The sequence below is a fragment of the Corvus moneduloides genome, chromosome 1, assembly GCF_009650955.1.
Source record: "Corvus moneduloides isolate bCorMon1 chromosome 1, bCorMon1.pri, whole genome shotgun sequence".
Classification (NCBI taxonomy): domain Eukaryota; kingdom Metazoa; phylum Chordata; class Aves; order Passeriformes; family Corvidae; genus Corvus; species Corvus moneduloides.
The window spans coordinates 19,101,830-19,122,579 of NC_045476.1; the positions used below are offsets into that span (position 1 = coordinate 19,101,830).

Sequence of the window (20,750 nt, forward strand, 5' to 3'; positions counted from 1 at the left end):
TGCTTCAGAGTGATAGGAAACCTTATTTTCATGTTGCAGGTTCAAAAGGCATGGCAGGATATTCTGAGGATTCTCAAATGACTTTAGACAGTGGTATTCGGTCAGCTATTAGCCTTAGGGAAAATTGGATTGAAGGATTGTTTATGTGAAATAAAAGTGTCTTGAAATCCTTATATTCTTAAAGGAATTTGGGGAACTGAAAAAAGACATCTCCCTTTTTCTTTTCCTCTAGTAACTGTTCCTTGTTGCTAGTACTGGGTTTCTTCTGTGGATTGACTGATAAATTGACTGTGCTTTAGCAGACTTGATTCTGGTTACTGTCCAAGAGGCTGAAAATGTCTTGAAATCATCTCTTGAAGAGGGGCATAGTAAGAAAGGCCTTTCCCTTTTTTATTGTGAAAGATAACCAATAGAAAGCTTCTAGTATGGTACCTTCTTATGAAATTCGTTCAAAGCTAACTAGGGACTTGAATTTCACACAATTGATGGCTAACTGGGCGTGATAAAAGATTGCATCAGTCTTCTACCTTAGAGACAGGATTGACTCCACCAGTCCCTGATAATAGGGCAGTACTTCAGTGGAAGTTTCTTTCAGCTTTTTTATATGCTTCTCATACGTTGCTTAACTGAACCAGATGTCTGTGCTGAAGAACTGGGAAGAGGCAAATGCTCAACCAAACTGGCCAGAGTTGGTATGGTCACAGCTGGCGTATTCAAACAGTTTCTACTCTATGGAATTGACAGTTATGATTCCCAACACCAGTACAGCCTCATACTTTGGAGGAGATCCCCATGGAATAAATGTGTGTGCACAGTGATAAACAAGGGTCACCGATGCCAGTTGCGCTGATGCTCTGCTCTCTGTGTCTCCCCTGAGGCCAGGCCTATGAGGCCAGACCTGCTTAGTGCTTGGACTCTCCTGGACTAGAGATGGAAGTAAACTATTTTTTTTCTGTAGGTAAATTTCTTGAGTTTCTTGAACAGTATCTTGGTGGCAATCAGACAATATGTAATATATGTGATAGTTTCAAGTCAAGTACTCGAGTTACTAGCACTTCCATCAAGAGTTAGTAAAATATGTAATTTGTAACATTGTGTAGACGTCTGATTGTCCATGATGTCATAAAACCCCAAACTACTCACTTGTGTTTTTCATGTCTGATGTGCCTTGAACCTATAATTGATCTTTTCTGTAGAATATTTATTTGCAGTTTAAATATATTCACATTTCCCTGTGTTGAACTTTCTTTACAAAATAACAGCATTAAATGGTGCTTCCACTGAAGAAGTTAGCTGTCTGACCGAGCTAATTAAAGCTGGGGAATTCATTGTTCTTTTTGTAGGTCACACTGACTTCTTTGCAGGTGGCCTGTGCAATGTGCATTGTCCAGGTCTCTTCAGCTCTGTTACTCAACCACAACTCATTTATTTAAAAGGTCTTAGTAAATATGCTTTGTTTCTGGAAGTAGCAGTGGAATGAATTTGTATTTCTAAAAGAGAACAGGTTGATATTAGTCTCACCAGTTTATTTTCATTTCAGGGAGGCTTACTGTATATATAGCAAGACAATGAAATCCATTGTTTTGGAGAATGACAGTAAGGGTTTCATATTAAAGCTGGGTTTATTGCAAAGAGTGAAGGTTTGGGTTGTTTTTATTTATTAAGGGATGCCAAAAGCACCTTAGTGTTTGTTTCTAAAGTTACATTTCCTTTGATTAACACTACACTTTATAGTCTGGGTGGTGAACTTGTAGCACAAAATATTTGTTTATGTTATAAAGTTTTTAACATTTAACTATATATATATTTTACTGCCATGTATGACCAATTAAATCTGAAGCTGCAACTGATTTTTTTGTGAGCAGTAGAACAGATACTACCTTTCATATTGAAATGTGAAGAAGTAAACTTGGAATCCAGACAGTTGTACCACAGGTCGAGGAAGGAAACTAAACTTCCTCTGCCTCCCTCATTGTCCCATGCATTGCATGGTTATATTGACGAGATTCAGTCTGAAACCTGTGCCTTTGCCCAGTGTTTTGTGTCACATCAGGAGCAGTTTCTGTTGAAAGAAGGTTCTATATTTGATGAATTGCTGTGATGTGATACGTCAAATCTAGTGTTCCAATTGACTTGTCTCTGACTAGAGGTCTTAGGGGTTTTTTTTCCTAAGCAATTCTTCTATCTTACACTGCCAGCAGTGTCCTTTGGTTAAGAGGATCTCACTGTTCAGGTATAGAATGGATGAAATACTGTTCTTTCCATTAACTTGGAATTTAATAATGCAGTGTTTATCATAAAATCATTTAAAGTTAGAAGGGACCAATAAGGATCATCGAGTCCAACTCCCTAAAGCTCGACCATATGACTTAGTGTCATCGAGATGCTGCTTGAGCTCTGACTGGGTTGAGACCCTGACCACTTCCCTGGAAAGCCTGTTCCATTGACCATCCACTCTCTGTGAAGAACATTTTCCTAATGTCCAGTCTGAACTTCCCCTGACATGGCTTCATTCCATTTCCTCATATCCTATTGCTGCTCACCAGAAGAGAGGTCAGCGCCTTCCCTGTGCACTGCCCCCCATGAAGAAGTTGTCGGCTGTGATGAGGGTACCCCTTAACCTTCACTTTTCCAGGCTGAAGAAACAAAGCCACTTGTATGGCTTTCCCTTGAAACCTTTCACCATCTTGGTCACCCACCTCTGGACATGCTCTGATAGTTTGTCCTTCTTGCATTGAGGTGCCCCAAAGTGCACACAGGACTTCAGGTGTGGAGCAGATTCCTTTGGGGAAGTACAGCACCAAGTTTGTGCAGAACAGGTTGCTGAGGCCCAGGATATGTAATTACAGCAAGTGCAGAAGGAAGATGGGGGTGGGAAGCGGTAGTGGGTCATGCTGCTTGCATGACTGATACGTCTTATGTCTGGGTTTTGTTTGTATAAAGTAATTGTAATCTATTCTGCTGACATTTAGGTATGTACAGCACTGATGCCCTGTAATCAGGGCTCTACTTGCCTGAAATAAAGTGTTAGTAAGAGACCCAACCCTATATTTAACCACAAACTGAAAAAGCAAAAAAGGGAAACAATGTCAAAACTGCAGAAAACTGTTGCCAATAATAAGCTGCTTGGTCTTCCTTGTCTCCTTGCTTTAGAGAAATTGGGATGTTAAGGAAGCCTGTGGATTGTGATCTTATATTCCTTCTTATCTGAGTGAATTTAAGGACAAATTGAAAAGTTACTGGCTTGCAGCTCTGTGTGGCATAGGGCATTTGTTTGTATGACGTGAAAGTTCTTAAAAACATTGCATGAAACGGCCTGAAAAGCTGTCATTAAAAGTGGTGGTGTAATCTTCGGATTTTTTTTTTGGTCTTACGTGTTTCAGTGTTAGATTTTTTAAGATCAAGGAAATGCCTGTGAAGTGACTTTTTGCTCTTCATTAAACTCATGTAGTGGTTTGAGTTTTGGGGTTTTTTTTTTGGGGGGGGGGGGATGGGGAGGAGGGAGTTTGCTGAGTGGGGGTTTTTTGGTGGTGTATGTTTGTTTATTTGTTTTGGAGTGGGCTTTTTTTGTCTGTTTTATTCTTTAACTTGTTACTTTCTACCCTGTATCTTAGACTCTCTTTTGGGGAGTTTTACCTGATAGCCACCATTTTCACAGTTGAGAGCTAGGAAGCTGTTCTGTCTCCTAGCATTCGCTCTTCCTGAAAGCCCGGCAGCTTTTTCCAGGTTGCTGGAAAGATAGCTATGGAGCACCACACAGTGCTTCTCCTGTCCCCTCTGTCAGGTGAGTGTGTGCTGTTACAGCTTCATTCCTGAGGAACTGGGGAGGAGCAAAGTAGGAAACCAGAAGTGGAGTTTTCCTGCGCAGCACTTCTGCAATATCAGTTAATTTAACACAAATCTAAAGGGTATTTGCTTGGTGTAAATTTGTGGTGTTACTGTAATGAGTTGTCCTGTCCTTCAGGACAGCCTGAAGTTGATGGTGCCTAGTTAGTGGAGTTGATTTGATTGAGGTTATTCTTTTTATTCTCTGCTCTTTCACAGCTGGGTATGCATTTAGTGAGAGAAGTGGTAGCTGTGCAAGTATCTGGCTCATAAATTTGAGTTGCAGTGGTTCAGGAGTAAAAAGACTATAGAGCTTTGAATTGTTCCTCTTTTTCCTTTTTTATTGTAATACCCCTGTCTGTGTGAGCTTTATTAAAATGTTTAGATATCCTAATATTAGCTTGGCCAGAGATATTTCAGTCTCTATTTGTTGTAAATTTTGTTCTGGGCTAGCACACTCTAGCACATGGGTAGAGTGGTATCTGCAGCACAGGATAATAAAAGAACAACTATTTGCTGTATCATTGCTGTGCTTCCCTTGGCCTTGAGGCTGCTTCTAAGGAAGCAAATAGTTAAATTTTAACTCTACATCCTGTTGCTCAACTGATTGTTGGTTTGTTTTTTTAATATGGTTTGAAGAAGACAGATAGTGGAGACAGCTAATAATTAACAGTTCCTTCAACCTCGAAGCTTCTGGATTAGCTGGCATAGTCCCTGGCACTCAGTTGTAATTGCAAAGGGGTTTGTTTGACGAGGTCATTTAAATTTGCTTCCCAAAGGAAGCACATTGTGCTTTTGGAAGGACTGTCTTTTCCCTCTTCTCCAAAACAGTATAAAGCTGGGCTTTGTCTCACTGGATTATGTTGTCTAGGAGTGAAAATCCCTGCCCTGTTTCCCAAATTTTAAATTATGTTATGTATTTGTTTCAGCATAGGCCAGAGATACCTGAAGCTGGTCTGACTGCTTGCAAGTGCTTGTTAACCTGTGCTAACCCGTGCCAGCTAGCCATACTTTGCTCCTCTCCATCTTTGATATCTAAAAGTAGGTTTTGTGCATGAAACCACAAACCAACTACTGTTTAGCTGTCTTGCTGCCATATCAGAACAAACACTCGTGGCTACAGATGTCAAGTGTGACCAGAGCTTTGAGAATGGTCTGTTTTGGCTGTTACCTGGTATATGTGGTTTGTCTTTCTTGGAAATTAACTGTAGACTGGCTGGAAAGCTTTGCTGTCCTACTAAAAATTGCTTGTGTATTGAATGTTTCATCTTTTGAAAGTGAAAAGCATTGTCTATGACTAAACAATAAACTTCCAGATGAACATCAGGCAAATATAAATGAAAATAGAAGAATGACCAATTGTTGTGTGTTTCGTTTTGCATGATGTTCACATAAGACTTAATAATGTGCAGATCTAAAAAACCCCAGTAAATTCTTGAAGAAGTAAGATGCTGGCTAGTAGCTCTGACAATCACCCTGTAGCTGTGGGCAAAGCATATGCTGTGAGCCGTTGCTTTGCATAGGGGTAAAACCCTGCCTTGCTTTTCCAGTGCACCAGATGTGGTAGGAGTTGAAGTCTCGTTTACTTTGAACAGCAAATCAGTCTCTTGCATGGGCATGTCTGAATGCCTTTCAGGATTTACATAATGTGCTCTGTTGCTGGCCCTGCACTATGGTACAGATACTCTTCTTTTGGCTTTCTTTGCCTTACTGAAATTCATGCAAAGACTTTACAAATCACTGCGCAATGCTTTTTGGATAAATTGTCTGATAAAATTAATATATGGGCTTTTCGTGTTCTAAGAGGTTTTTCATTAACAACAATTTGTTGGCAATGTTACTTATGTCAGTTTCCAAAGCATGTATAGTACAGCATCTGTTCCTGGAATTTCTTATCCTCTGTTCCAGTAACTTATGGAATTTTCATTGTCCATTGCAGGGAGGAAAAGTCAGTTTCATGGACTACCTGCTAGAAAAAGATGCATCTTTTTGTATTCTGAAGGGCTTTGTTTTATCTTTTTTCTTTTGCTATCAATGTTAAGAGAACTCTTAGTATAAAGATGCATCTTTGTCCATCCACTGAAGAAAAAAAGAATTTATTAGTAACAACAGATTTGGTTTGTGAGGATGAACTAGAACTAGCATGGATTTATTTCAAGGGACATGGCTGTATTTTAAAAACCCCTATTTTGAAACACTGTTGTATGTTTTTTAAATTGATGTTGTCAGCCTCCTGAACTGCTATGTTATTCAGTGGACTTCAAAGTTGCTTCTTCTTCTCCCCTATGCAGTGCTCATGTATTACAAAATATGAAGAGTTGCTTATTATTAAAGAGTTTTGTAAGACAGTTTAAGACCTGCTGTTATAATTGAACAGAAAGGTTCAGGTTGTGCAGAAAAATTGGAAGAGATGAACATGTAGCACAGCACTCATATAATTCTTTCAGCAAGATCAAGAAAACAACAAAAAGGCAGAACTGATATGTGTGTTTTAGTCTCTAAAAGGAAAAGAACAAATAATAGCTGCATTTGAAAAAAAATTTGGCTAGTCTGATTCTTTAGTCTTCATTCTATCACCTGTGAAATGGGCTGCAAGAGAAAATGTGGGTGCAGTGGGTGATATCTGATACTGATGTAGTGGTAAATACTTGATGTATATAGCATTGTCTCATTTGGAAAGGCATTTTTTAAATTCCTGACTCAGGGATTTTTCAGTGTGAGCATTTAGAACAATAAAGCTTGTTCCAAAGTTTTATTGGGACAGTGAATGAATTTATTCCAGATAAGCTAATGCAGACATACACATTCCATGTCTTGCATTGCTTTGGAAAATTACAATTCTTATTTCTATTAAGATTCTGTGTGCTTCCAAAGTAAAAGAACCTTTTGCAGTGTTACAAATAGTCTGTTATTTAGCTTTGAAAACAAGCTTGCTTGGTATCACTGCTTTTAAGTGCTTCTCTACCTGTATTCCTGCTTGTAATCTGCAATGTCGTCTATCAAAACTGTTAAGGAAGGGTTTATGTCTTTTTGTAGTCAGGAGAATTTAAGATTATTTGAGCATGTGCACCAATTAATGAAAAAAACAGGTCAGCTGAAGACATTTCACAGTGAATGCTAAATGCTGGCTTTCCTAGAAATGTTCATTTCCTGGATATTAATCTTGCTTTTTTCATCTTGCCTCATATAGAAGTAGAAATATCAACTAATTTTGTGCTTCATCTTTGACTTTGCTTCACTAAACAAAACCTTGCACATCACAACATTCATTTTAGATTAAACCATTTCTAGAGATGTACCTAAATGAGGCAGTATTTAGGATGACAAGGATTTTTCTTCTTCCTGAACCGTCAATGTTTTTTTTTCCCTGTGACAGGCTTTCTAGGAGGAATTGATGCTTATAGACTAAGATTTATTTTCCTCAGTGGATAAAGTGGTAGCTTGATAGGTTTTGCTCAAAGGGGTGGGTTTTGTTGTCGGATACCATCTCCTTCAATGAGATCCTGAGATTCTAGTAGGTACTTAAACTAGTACATTCAATCCCTGAATCTTGAAATAGGCTTCCTAGAAATGGGACTTCCTATGGCATCCAGTGCTTGATTTGCACTTGTTCTCCTTCAGCTAGGGTTTAAGCAGTGGTTACATTGCATGTAGAAGAATGTGTCGGTTATGTGAAGCTTAGTGTGATTTTTCACAGACTGCTGGACTGATCTTTGTCTCTTTTTCTTTTTTTAAAATTTTTTAAAATAAAATGCAGCGTATTTTATATTCCTTTACTTGCATCTTTAAAGCTTTGTTTTATTCTTTCAGTAAAGCTGCTATAAACAGTATGACTGAAACTAGCCCCAGTGCTGAAATTAGTCCCTCCCTGTGCAGACTCTCACTCTGATATGCACTGATGGCTTTGCTGAAAGAAATTACCACGCAGACTTCCCAAGCTTAGTCCCCCTCTGGGGCTCTGGGCAAATTGCTTAGCTTGTCTGTCCTGGTTTCCCAGCTGTGGAGTTGGAGTAATTTATTACCAGTGTCAGTCATAAGAACGCTGAGGGTTAATCTGCAAGGACTGTATCTGCATAGTGTCTTTGGAGTGTCGAAGCAGTAACGTATAATTGTAATTTTATTATTAATATTGGTTATTTCATTAAGGTGTAATTTTCTAACAAGGTTCGTGTAGATTAAACTAATTTCATCAATAAACTGGCATCCTTCCAGCAGCATTAACTCAGTTCAGACTCTTTGTCTAACAGTGAAGCCTAAACATGTAGCTAGCTCTGTAAAGAAAATAGCAAATGCCTAAAGAAACCCATACTTTCTTGTTTTTAATCTAGACTGTGGACATCCATAAAGAAAAGGTCGCTCGCAGAGAGATAGGCATTTTGACGACCAATAAGAACACATCAAGAACTCACAAAATTATAGCACCAGCGAACATGGAACGTCCTGTAAGGTATATTCGAAAACCTATAGACTACACGGTGCTGGATGATGTTGGCCATGGCGTAAAGGTAAGAACTCCTGGACACTTGAGGACTCCACATAACACAGACCAGGAGATAGGGTTGGGGCAGAATGTTACTGATAATAGAATGTTTAGTTCCTTTATGATAGGAAGGATTATGGGTGTGATATGCTCCCACATATAAACATTTCGATAACAAAATGGATTGTTTTACAGTGAGGGTTTTTTGAGCAGTGTTTGCCATAACCTTATGACTGTCAGTGATAGTCACAGTCAGGAAATAATGGCTCATGATCTTAGGCTAATGACTTGTCAAAAAAAGCTATGACTGACTTTTAAAATTATCACTACTTCCTCCTCTAGATTAAGTTGTCACTGCCACTCAATTTTTCTCAGTAACTAAAAAAATAAAGGAAGTCATCTCTTACAGGGAAATTGGCTGGTGCGGGTGGGGTTTTTTGGTGGTTTGCATTTAAATCTCAGTGCCATTTGATGTCTTACTCCCATTGGACAGCCTAACTTTCCTTTTCTCTAAATAAAAGCCTTGATAAACTACTGCCTACCTCTCTTGAAATGGTCATAGTTAGAGTGAATTAATATAACACCATTTGCTCTCTGGTCATCTTTTTATAAAAAATACCTTTGTATCCCTCTAGACCAGGCGTTTCAGGTACATTCAGTTTGCAGCAATCTTCTCTTGGATGGCCTTTATTCAAAACCTGTGTAACCTCTAGAGCTTGATGTGCTCTGGTCAGTCAGTTGTGCAGCTGTATCAGCCCATCCTGTGCCCTTTGAATTGCTGAGATCAAGGGACAGATCTTTCAGAATGACTTGGCACAATAGAGTACCAGGGTACCTCCTGCTTCGTAGTAGCCCTCCAAATGCCCACAGGAGTCTAATTCCAGTACAAGTTAGAAAGCAGTTCTATACCATGACAGCTCTAGACTATAAATTAGTGTAGTGACTTTAGACTACATGGTTTTTTTGTTTTGTTTGTAGGTGAACCTGTATTAAACCTGAGGATTAAACCTGTAACTCTTAGGATTGTTTTACACTAATAAATTGAGCCAGTCTCGATGAATAACAGTCTTGTGTAGAATCCTGACAGACATGTTCTGAATTGCTATAAAATAGAAACACTGGAGTCAGAGAAATGGATGATTTTTTTAGTATAGCCTGCATTTGAGGAGAATGTTCTATGAATAAAGAGTACAGGAATTCGATGTCAGGTTCGTGGTTTCTGCATTTAAGTGCTCCAGGGATCAAGTGCTGTAGAAGACTTTAAAAGTAGAATATTTACTGTTAGTCTCTGAAATTGATGCTTTGCCGAACTACTCACATTGTGCAGACTCAAAACAGGTTGTTTGATCCATGAAGGCTGAGATTATTAAGACTTAGCTGTTGCATTTGCCAATATCACTGTTGGCTTTTGGGTGTACTGGTGTCTTTATTCATGTGACCCTCTTTTTTTAGTGGGTGGAAATGAGGTGCTGTTTACCCATTTCTAGGCAGTTCTTATGGAATGGTTTTAGTAAAGTTTTTTTTTGAATGTTAGTGGTTTATTCTATACTAAAAGCTTGGTCTTTTCAGAGGTAAAAAAGCCTCTAGTAACAACCAAATTACCAACTCAATTACAAGACAGGTGCAAATTATATCTTGATATTGTTTTTTTGAGTGACTTGCCTAAGTCTGTTTTACAGCTGTGAAAGGCATGAAACAGTTGGTATTTTTATGTAGACTTGTTATACAAATGAAATAAACTGCCAGCCAGACCTCAGGTACGTAGTTCAAGGTGGCTGCCATGCATTAGAGACACTATTGAAAAGAGTGTGCTGAGTTAGTGAATGACACAATTAAATGTTTTGGCCATTGTATTACCTGGGTTCCAAGAGTGTGAGACAGATCAAGGCTCTGAAGGAAGTAGCTTACTTAGTCACCTAGATGTAGGTAGTGGTGTCATAAGAAAGTCAAGCCAAAACAACTTAAGAAGCTGGATCATGTCCTGTTGGAAGTCAGCACAAATGAAAGATGATGCTGAGAATCTGAGTTACCTCTTGAATCTACAGTGAGGGGAGAGCATACAATAAACTGAATGACAAATTTTGTCTTGTCCAGAGTGGTCTTAGAAGATGCTTCAGTCTCTGTTAAGTCTTATTTTCTTGAGCAAAGATTTCACCCTAAGTTGGACAGCAACATGTCCAATAAGGCCTTAGAAACCATGTTTTTCTAGAGAAAAGTAAGTTTGAGGTCTGCTTAGAACAATTGTCAGTTTGACTAACTTGCAGATCCTTGAATGTTTTCTGCTGTAGCAAGTGTCGGTAAAATACAGTTCAACATAATACATTGGCATTCAAGTATTAAATAAAAATTATACAACACTTTAAAATCTGTAGATGGCAATTTATTGCTGTTAATGGGACTTGGTTCTGGTGTAGGATTTGATAAAGAAACGTAAAGGAAAAATACAGTGAGGAGAAATCAAAGATACAGACTGGATTATACCCTGTTTCTACTTTTATTTATTTAAATATTAATCCTAGGAAAAATTGTTGTTTAAATATGCAGTATATTTTATGGGGTGATCCTGAATTGTTTCATATGAAAAGTGTAGTTAAAAATAATGTCTGACAGAGCTAAATAACAAAATTAGGGAGGTATATAATCCTCAGGGTAAATGCTGTCTTCACCATGTATCTTCCATCTGAGCAAATGCATAAACCACCTCCTGTGTATACTCACAGCTCATTTTCTTTGTTTGTCTTTGCTTGTCGTGGCTATGTAGAAAGGATGCAAAAGCAGATGCATGTGCTTGGGGCATGGAGAAGGGCTCTGCATGCCTCCCTCTGTCTCACGCATGCAGCAATTTCTGTGGGGGCAGGTGAGGGTGGAGGTGGCAGTGATGGGTAAGCAGCTGCTCTCTGTAGCAGGTTTCCTGACTGATGGGAGACACTTCCTTGGAAGGCAGTGCTGTTTCCTCCTCCGCATGTTCTTGGTTGGAAAGCTTTTGTAGAGCATCCTAGGATCACAGAGGGACTTTCTCCTTCAGCCTGAAACCTCCATGGCAGCCTCAAAGTGCCCCAACTGCGGCACTCCCTGCCCCTTCCCTTTGCAGGTACAGATACAGACAATGTCTCCAAAAATTGCTTTTTTTAATATATGTCCCTATGAAGCCAAGGCTAGCATCAGTCAAAATCAGGAGGGCTTTTAAAGTTGGTTTCCTAGCAAGAAGGCTTTCCTTTGCAACACAAATATGTGTTGATTGCTCCAAGAAACACACAGGGAAGCATTTTTGCTGGTCTGTGAAGTGGTTGCTCAGCTGTTACCCTCTGGGCATAGGGGGATGTAGGTAAAGTAATTCTTTGTAAACAAGAGTAACTGTTGTTATCTACCTTCCTGTGTAGAGCTTGGTTTGAAATTATTAGGCAGCAGCTACTTTAACATTTCCTTCTTCCTCTTCTCCTTTTCTTGTGAAAGGAAATAAAAAAAAAAAATACTGTGCCAGCAAATAAATAGGTCAAACACAATTACTCATACAGAAAATCCTCAGTTTAAGAGCAGGGAGAAGGAGGAAGCTTGGAAGCTGCCTTAAAAACCTTAAATTTGCCCTTAAAAGCCAAATTCATATTGGCCTTTGAATTTATAATAATCTTCTTTTTGAATAGAAGGCAGGTGGAATTGCAGCAATTTGTAAAATGGCAGCTAAGTAGGAAATTACAGTGATGATGCCTTATGGTAAAGGCAGATAAAATGTTGAATACATGCCTAATTGAAATGCCTAATAGCTCTAATTGGATCAAGTTTATTTTATGGAACTAGTAGTTCTTCAAAACCAAACTTGAATTGTATATGAAGATTGATCACTTTTCAGTTTTATTTTAAGGAAAAAGATTGTAATTTTGTCACCATAAAAAATTTGCATTTCAGCACATGAAAGCTGTAAGAAGCTTTTGAGCCCAGAAAGTTAAACAGGAGTTAAGCACTCAGAAATCTTTCATAAGGAAATAGAAGTTGGAAGGCTCCCTTAAATTAGGGATTGGGCCAGAACTTGACAAACGCTAAGCTTAGAGAAGGGAGTCTTGCTCTTACCCTTGTGCTTCTCAGCATGTCCTACTTGTCTGCAGTCCTTATGCTTATATCTGTGTCAGTGCAAAATGGAAAATGCAGATGAGATGCTGATGTGAGGGTGAAAGGCTACCTAATTGTGCCTACTTACCCTTTAGGATAAGACTGTTTGTGTAACCACGGGAATACTAAATTTTAAATAATTCGCTCTAATAAAACCTAAGTGAGATAGAGATCCTGAACTGGAGCTGCTCCTGCCTTTGTCCCCTTACCAGCCTCTGTCAGATATTCACGCTTCAAAGGATGTCGTGTTGCCAATTTCATTAATGTCACATCATCCCTCTGGGGTCATGGCCAAACAGTAAATATTGCTGTAGGGTAAAGAATGCTTCTCTGAGGGAAAAAGGAACTTCCTGTTGCCAACTCCAATGACTCTGTTATGAGTGTTAACACAGTGCGCTTTCCATAGGACACTTGCTACTGGAAATTCAGAAGTGTGCCTAATGTCATCTGATGTAATGTAGGTTTCAAGCCTTTCAGCTTGCAAAGGAAACACAAAACATTGAGGTCTCTTTATTTTCTGATTTTTTTTATGCTAGCCTTACTTTATTGTAGTTAGATTCAAAGTCACCAACTCAACTGAAAAATCTTGAACTATTTAAAAGCAGTAATCTAGGTATCTTTCTCTTAACAAGACTGAGTGCTGAGAGGACAATGTTAAGTTTTCTATCATCCACAACAAGTTTTTGTATGCTAATGCTTTCTAATTGGAAAGTTAAAATAAAACAAAAGAAAGGAGAGAAGCAATACTGACAAACTACATCTGGTTGCTGTTAACAGAAGACTAGTGACTAGGTTACAAATATTAGTAGAGGAGGTTAAATTTCCCTGAAGAGAGACGTACCTACATATGTTCAATTTTTAAAGAAGTATTAATTTGAAAACTTAATTTCCTCAAAATAATCTGCTTTACTATAGACTATAAGGAAATGAAGAACAAATAAAAACTTGTGACCCATTGTGGTAAGAAAATTGAGACACAGGAATCATTTCTTTAAAACCTCACAAAACTAGTGTGGCAGAAGTGTTACCCTGAGTGTCTGACACCCACATACAGTCTGCCTGCTGAACAACATCTTTGATTATGTATTCTACCAAGCTCCATATCTTGATTTCTGTAAGGAAACCATGTTCTAGGCTTGGTGCTTTACTGTATCGTTCCTCAGGCATCCCATGCCTTCATGGACCAGCACCTTTCCAGCTTCTGCTTTTCTTGCTCTGACTGTGTCACCTTGTGGTATTTCAGAACTGCCCCATTGATGAGACAGAAGGCAGTCTTGTACAAAATTGCCTAGCTGCACGCACAGAATAGCATTTCAAAAGGTCTTATGGTCAGCTACCTTTCTGTAGGGACATTCTCCCATGACTAATAAAGGAAGTACCTTTTTAAGTAAAAGGGAGGTTGACTAAAGAGTCAAGAGCAACCATGTGGGGTTTTTTCCATTGTGGTTGATGACCGTGCTTACTGGTCAAAGCTAACAGATCTTAGGCTGATTATTGTTTTTAGAGACCCTATGTATAAAAGTTCCAAGTTTGCCAGATACTTACTATTAACGGAGATCAGACTGGCACATGTTTTAACACCTTGTTTCTATTGAAGAGCCCTTATATTGGGTGGTCTTTAATGACCTCTTTCTGTCATCCTAGATATGGCAGAAAATAGAGTGAAATTGACTCTTTAAATTCAGGAGTCGGAGAAATAATGAGTGAATACAGCAGGGAAAGTACAACCAGCCTGTATAGAGATCTGAAGTTTCTGCACTCTGGAATTGGAGAGTTCGTAGCTGAAATATGCAGGAGAAACTTGCTGAATATCAGTGTGATAAGAATTTTGCTTCTGTGTGCAGGTGGTCTTTTGTGTGCTCACAGATAAATTTGCTCACATAAATGAGTTATTTGCAGCCATTCCTACCCCTGGTTTTCCAAACACAGTTTATAGCTCAAATGATAGCTTTATAGTTCCCTGAATCATGACTCATGTTCCCCCATGACTTGTTACTTGGCATGAAAACTACTAAAAACAGTTAGATAGCTGGCTCCTGAGGCCAGCCAGCAGAGTCCCTCAATGTCTGGACATCCTTTGGCTATCAGTAGGTACTTCTGATTTCCTCACACCCTTCCTTTTCATGCCATCCTTGGTCTTGTCCCTTTGACTTCAGTTACAGCAACCTGCAGTACTGCCTTTGGCAGCAGGTGTTTTTGTACTCTTTAGACTACCAGAGCTGAGTATGCTGGAACTGCCAAAAGAGTTGCCTTAAGCAAATAAGTCTCTTGGTACTGGCAGTCATTGTTTGTCCTTCCAAACCAACAGCTGAAGTTCTAAAATCCAGGTCCTCTTGATGCCTTAAGAGGCCTCCCAGAAACAGAGCTAGACAGGAGTAAGGGAATAAAAGTAGGTATTTATTTGAAAGGCCTTCAAAGGTACACCCTGGGGAGCCAGAGGCTATTCTCAAAAATGGGCCCCAAGATGGACACCAAGTCACGAGTTCTTAACTCTTTTATAGGTTTGGTTCATTTGCATATCAGGGTTAATTCTCCAATTAACGCTTCAGTTTTCCCCTCAGCTTGCCCCCCCCCCATAGCAGCTCTTTGGTTTACACTTGTGGCCTAGGACAGTCTTGGTGTCCTTGAAGAGCAGGCCCGGAGAGGCTTTGTTATGTCTACCTAGCATGAGAGAGCAGAAATTAACAGGCTACAAGAAACCTCAGAGTCACACACCAAGAAGTACAGAATTTGAAAACTATAAAAGTTAAAAGCTAAGGCATCACTCTGAATTCCTGGCATCAGGTACAGGAGCAGCCTCAATTCGGGCTTTAATAAATGCCTTGCATGGCTGTTGCAAGCACCTGTTCTGCCCGTTACCTTATTTGCTTTGCTCCTTTCCAGCCCACTGCTGGCGCTCAGTCCTAGGCCAGTCTGCTCTCCCATGCTGTACAAGCCCTGTGGATGTGTCACTGCCCTAGCTGTGACATTTTGGAAATGCAGCAGCATTTACTTTTATTTCTCAAACCCGAGACTGTGGTTTCCTTCTCTTAGTTTTGTGACAACCCTTAAAACTTTGCCCAGGACTGCCATATGCTTGTTGGGCTTTCCCTGGAAAGGCAAGATTGTTCGGCTTGCTTCTTTAAAACATGATCTGCTATATCATTGCAAGAAACCCCAACCAATACTGCTGCCTACCCTGTTTCCTTTCTGGGAACGTCCTGGTCTGTCTGGTTCTCACCCTCAGCATAACAAGCATTCCCAGCTTGTGTCTACAGACTGTTTTTGTTCTGATGTGTGTCATCCAGGATGCTGGTATCAGGCTGAAAGCTGTCTCCTGTGTGTGCAATAATACAAGGAGCAGGAGGAGAAGGGAATCATGCTCCTCACAGCTTCTGCAGGAGATCTTAGTGATGCTCTTCATTTGACTAAGCTTTTTTCCTTTTGCATGTCCTGTCTCTTATTTTACACCCTCTCAGAACAGTCTCTTCCCTCTTCAAGCTGTGAACCGTATGCATGCTACCATTTCTCCTCCTCATGCCCTGCAGTTCCCTCCTTCCTGGCTCTGACCTTCTGGGTATGGATTAGGCAGGCAGTGACAGTCATGTTCTGCCAGCAGGCTGGCTGGCCTAGAGGCATTTGTAGAGAGATGTTTGCACATACATTAAGCACATACCTGCTAGTCTTTTTGGTTTTCTGCTGTCTTTTTTCACCTTCTTCTTCAAATCACACTGAGTCTAGACTCTGCTGCATAAAGTGTTCTCAATTCCAAGCAGGTTTTTAAAATTGCTTAGAAAGCATCACATTTGGTTTTCAGAGCAAGAAATGCAGCAATGTTGACCTCGTAAACTCAGCCAATAAATAAAAGAAGTCTCCTCCTAATTAATTAGCTTGTTAACCATGATTAAATAGCCATACAGTTCATCTTGCTTTGGTTCATTTGCTTTCCCCCCTTACTTAGGTCTTTTGGATCAGAAGTTACTCTCCCATGTGAATCCCAGCTCATTTTGTGTTCTGGCCTTCTGTTTTCCTGCCTGTATGAGCCTTGTTTATATTGACAGCAACAGAGACGACATCTACAGACCTTTTTACATATAGAAAGCAGTATGACAGCAGTTTCTAATTCTTCTGAACAATCGAGTGTGTATCTGTCTGTATATTGTTTAGCTGGTAGCAAAAGAGGTGAAGCTCACCCGATGTAGTGCTAGAGATAAGAATAAAGGTCAAGAGCTGTCGGACTTCAGAGAAATGTTTAGTGTACTTAGCAGTAGAAAGGTTTGAAATAAGATGGAGATTAACTGAATTATTGCTACATGTTGATGTTCATACTGTCACTGCAGTGGAGGCACAATGTAACAGGGATTAGGAGGGGGCTGGAAGTACTCGCCATAAATTCTGAGTGACACTGCATAAAAGAAGGAAAGAAAGGAAGCTTTTTGGTTTTATATTTTTGAGGCAGGCAAATTTAGTAGTAGAGGCTGGATAAGAAACCATGCCACCCTTCCTTTTAAGCCTTCAAAACAGTTTCTATCTATGTTTGCTGAGGAAGGACAGAACCAAGAGTTTCATTTTTTGGTCTCCTTTAACAAATTCCTTGTATTATGCCATTGCTGTTGGCAACTGGTGAAGTAAGGGGAAGGGACACATATTCCCATGAGAAGAGAAAGCAAATTCCATTACTAAAGGCCTGTTTTAAAAATATACTACTTGGGAGAGTACTCTGGCATCTTGGAAACTGAACTTGCCTGTTTATCCATAAAATAAATATGTGGGGACAGAGGTGGTTTAAATGCCTGTAAACTCTGCTGATGAACTTCTGCCCAGGCTCAGAGTAAATGGGTTGACCTTCAAATTTATTTACCAGAGTTAAACTTTTTCATCTGAATTTTGGAACAGGATTTATGTTCCTGTTCTTGTAATATGAATAACTTAAGGGCAGTGGCTTTCAACCTCATTCAATTTGTAAACCCTAGCTGCTTTTCATTGGTTTTGCAGACCCTGTCAGAAGTCTCAAATGCATGTTTGCAGTATAGCATGTTTTAATTACTTTTTTTACTGAGTTCATGGATGCCTTTAAATTAGTTTGTGTTTCTTGGAGGAGGAGAAGATGATGCAAACCACAGTTTGAAATGCTCTGCCTTAGAAGGCTCGTTCTGGAAGTAACAGTTTAATTCCAAACAACCTCAAAAAAAGCATTGGGATTATTTTGTTTTGGGGGTTTGTATTTGCTTCTTTTTTTTTTTTTATTGGTGATATTAACCCTTTCAAAAATATGAGTGTCTCTATCCCCCTGTCCCACTCCCCCCAAAAAGGAAAGAACTTGGCTTGAGTTTATTTGAAATGTTACATTTTCCACATGAGGCCAAGTTTTTTGTTTGGTTTTTTTTTTTCCTCTGCAATCACGAAGGCTGTTAAAATGATACAGTGGAGTCATATAATGACTTGATTCTAAGAGCTAAAATTTCAGAATAACAATCATTATATCCCTGCCAACACAGTTTTGAGCAGCCAGCATTGTGCTGCCTTGAATCAGATTTCAATCAATAAACCAGAGGTGAAAGGCACTGCTGCTCATCCTGCTAGAAAATTCCCTTTTCTTTATTTACCATTCAATGCAGCAGCTAGGATTTCTTGAAAACATGGGAAGGTTAAGTGTCAAAGCAACAGGCCTATCGATTCTGTGCATATTGCTGAAACTGTGGTTTTGTGAATGAATTCTTAAGTGCATCTTGCCATTGAAATAGCACTGATTTGGGTTTGGAATTGACTAGTCAGCAGAGGGCTTTTCCACCCTTTATTGCCCATGAGAAAGTTGGCAGACATACCTGGCAAAGCTTAGCTAAACTTAATTTTGACACTAGTACTTTTCCTGTGGTTGCTTTGTCAGGCACAGAATTTTCAATAACTGACACAGCAGAATCTCTCATATTGTACTGGGATGAGCTAATTATCAGTAGACACAAATGATTTCTTTAAAATGTGATTATCTTTAGTTTAACCTGTCCTATCAGTTGTGATGGATCTGCCATTAATTTCTACCTTTTTCCCCCCCTTTTTTTGCCAACGTTAAGTGGCTAAAAGCCAAGGTAAGAAGTGTTATTTCTCCTTTGACCCACAGTGCCTCATGTGACTGATAGTAGAGGCTGCAGAGCCATTAAAACTGAAAACTAGCGCTCTCTTACACTCTCTTCTGCTTTCCATAGGATATTTAGATTAAACATGCTATACTTTTTTTTTCATTTACAGCATTTAGCGTGTCAATATATCTGTGATACATTGACATCCGCATTTTTACATAGAAACATTAATTTCTCTAACACATATAGTGCTTTGCTCTGAATTCAGTAGATGCCTTGATTCCCTTCACTTACATTTTTTGCAGGAGACTTCCCAGACAACCTGAATGACTCTGCTAGTCAAATAGCAGGGGTAAATTGAGAAATTCTGGGCCATGCTGGCTGTATTCTACTGTCAGTGTTAAAGTTTGGGTTAAATTATTAACATCCAAATAGCAATGAATACAAATGCGGCTTCCCTTTAAGGAAAAAAATGATAGAAGACATTTGTGCATGAACCTGTCAGTTGCCTACCTTTCTGATGTCTGTTGTAAATTTATAGTGAAAATAACATTAAGCTTGTGTTTAGACTCTTTGTACTTACTGGTGTCTGTCTCGTGTGTAGCTGAAAACTTGCTGTTTGACAGCTGTCTGGGAATTCTCACTTCATATTCTTACACTTAAAAAAAAAAAAAAAGAAACTGTCAGTAATAGAGCTGCTCTGTTATAAAAATAAAATCATGTTTTCCCTTATTTCAGCATGGAAATAACCAGCCTGCAAGAACTGGCACCTTGTCAAGAACAAATCCGCCTACACAAAAACCACCAAGTCCTCCCATGTCAGGCCGGGGAACTCTGGGGTAAGAATGGACTGCCTGGTCCCTCCTGTGTAATAGAAATTTTTAATTGTGCCAGTGTTGGTGTTTCTTAAATTCATGGATAGATGGCAATTCTGATTGCCTTTAGCAAAAAAACCAAAAAATCACAGTAACATTTTTTGTATAAACCCTTTCAGCTGTATTGACTCTTGTTTTCAGGATGACTTTTTGAAAGAACTTTTTTTCATGGGGAAGGATTTCATATGGATATGGGTAAATGAGGAGGCTATTGTTATTCCTGACTTTTGGGGAGAAATCCCTAGTGACAGAAAAGAATCTTAAAGTTTAAACTTTAGTGGGGGAAAGGCTTCAGTAGTAAAGTTCTTGTCTACTCATTTCTCAATATTAGAAGAGCTATGAAGTGGCTGTTCGTGCTGTATTTGTTGCATTATCTAAGTAAAATTTATGGCATTGTGAACACAGTGGCAACATTGATTCTTGCTGGCTGGTGCATTTTTATTTTTATACTTAAATGAGGAAGGATTTTGCTATTCCCAAGTCCCACTGTGAGCAGAGTTCCCTGCATCTATTTTGCTGCTGTGGACCTGTGGGGAGTGAAATCTGCTTATCTTGGTGTGCCAGCAAGTAGTTGTTGCTAGAGACCAAAACATTTAATACTTAAGAAGCTCAGTGCAAGTGCCATATGGTTTTGTCTGTCCAACTGTGCAACATCTTCCAAAAGGCATCCTAAATGACCTTCTACCTGTTTGTCATTCTCAGCCTTCCCTTTATACTGTGGGGGACTGAGGCACTGTAAAGCTGACTGGCATGGTTGTGTTGGCTTCAAGTATGTTGTCTCAGAGAGGCAGGAAGCTGGAAAAATGAAGAATAATGAGACAGGGTGAAGATCAGGAGCAATGATCAAGGAAACTTAGAAGCAGCAACTCCTTTTGTTGAAGACTTAGTGATTTTTAATCCCTATTTGATGCTTTGGTGGTAGTATTTGCTGCATATTCCATAGAGAAATTTAACTAGAGGTTTCCTCAGATGTTTTCTGAAAATTCCCCTTGCTCAAGGGCATGAAATCAGTATTCCAGTTGTCTCTTATCCCAGCTGAGAGAGTTGTTTATCAGCCCAGGGAACCTAGGTAGGCACTTTCATGTCCTCTTGGATGCTTGCTGGTCAAACAGCAGTGTTGATGTACTGGTGAGCTGCCTCTCTCTAATGCTCCCCCCTGAACAAGCCAGAGCTGTTTGGTTGCCGTAGCTGATGCCTGATAAGGATTAATCAGCTGAATGTCATTTCCAGATGAGCTTGACAAGTGGCAGCAGTTGGCTGAGGGGGAGGAATAATGTGGGTTTGTAAGAGAGATTTCTATCTGCCCTTCTTGTTCAGGAAGTACAGCTCTTGTCTTGAGCAGCCGTGTTCTGCCAAAGCATGAAATATCACAGGCATGACTTACCCTAATTTATGCAGAAAAAATGGCTA

At 39.4% G+C, this 20,750-nt stretch overlaps 1 protein-coding gene across 12 annotated transcripts in view; it reads left to right on the forward strand.

Annotated features, from left to right (window-relative positions):
• The window catches only part of ABI1 (abl interactor 1), a 78,241-nt gene that overhangs the window by 41,110 nt on the left and 16,381 nt on the right, over positions 1–20,750 (forward strand). For 8 of the 12 annotated variants that reach the window (XM_032111546.1, XM_032111807.1, XM_032112029.1 and 5 more), the window contains exons 3-5: positions 8,154–8,330; positions 18,460–18,474; positions 19,204–19,304. In XM_032111546.1, coding sequence (XP_031967437.1) covers positions 8,154–8,330; positions 18,460–18,474; positions 19,204–19,304 — 293 coding nt within the window. The remainder of the gene's footprint in view (positions 1–8,153; positions 8,331–18,459; positions 18,475–19,203; positions 19,305–20,750) is intronic. The other 4 variants (XM_032111627.1, XM_032111894.1, XM_032112100.1 and 1 more) reach the window with 1 other exon arrangement.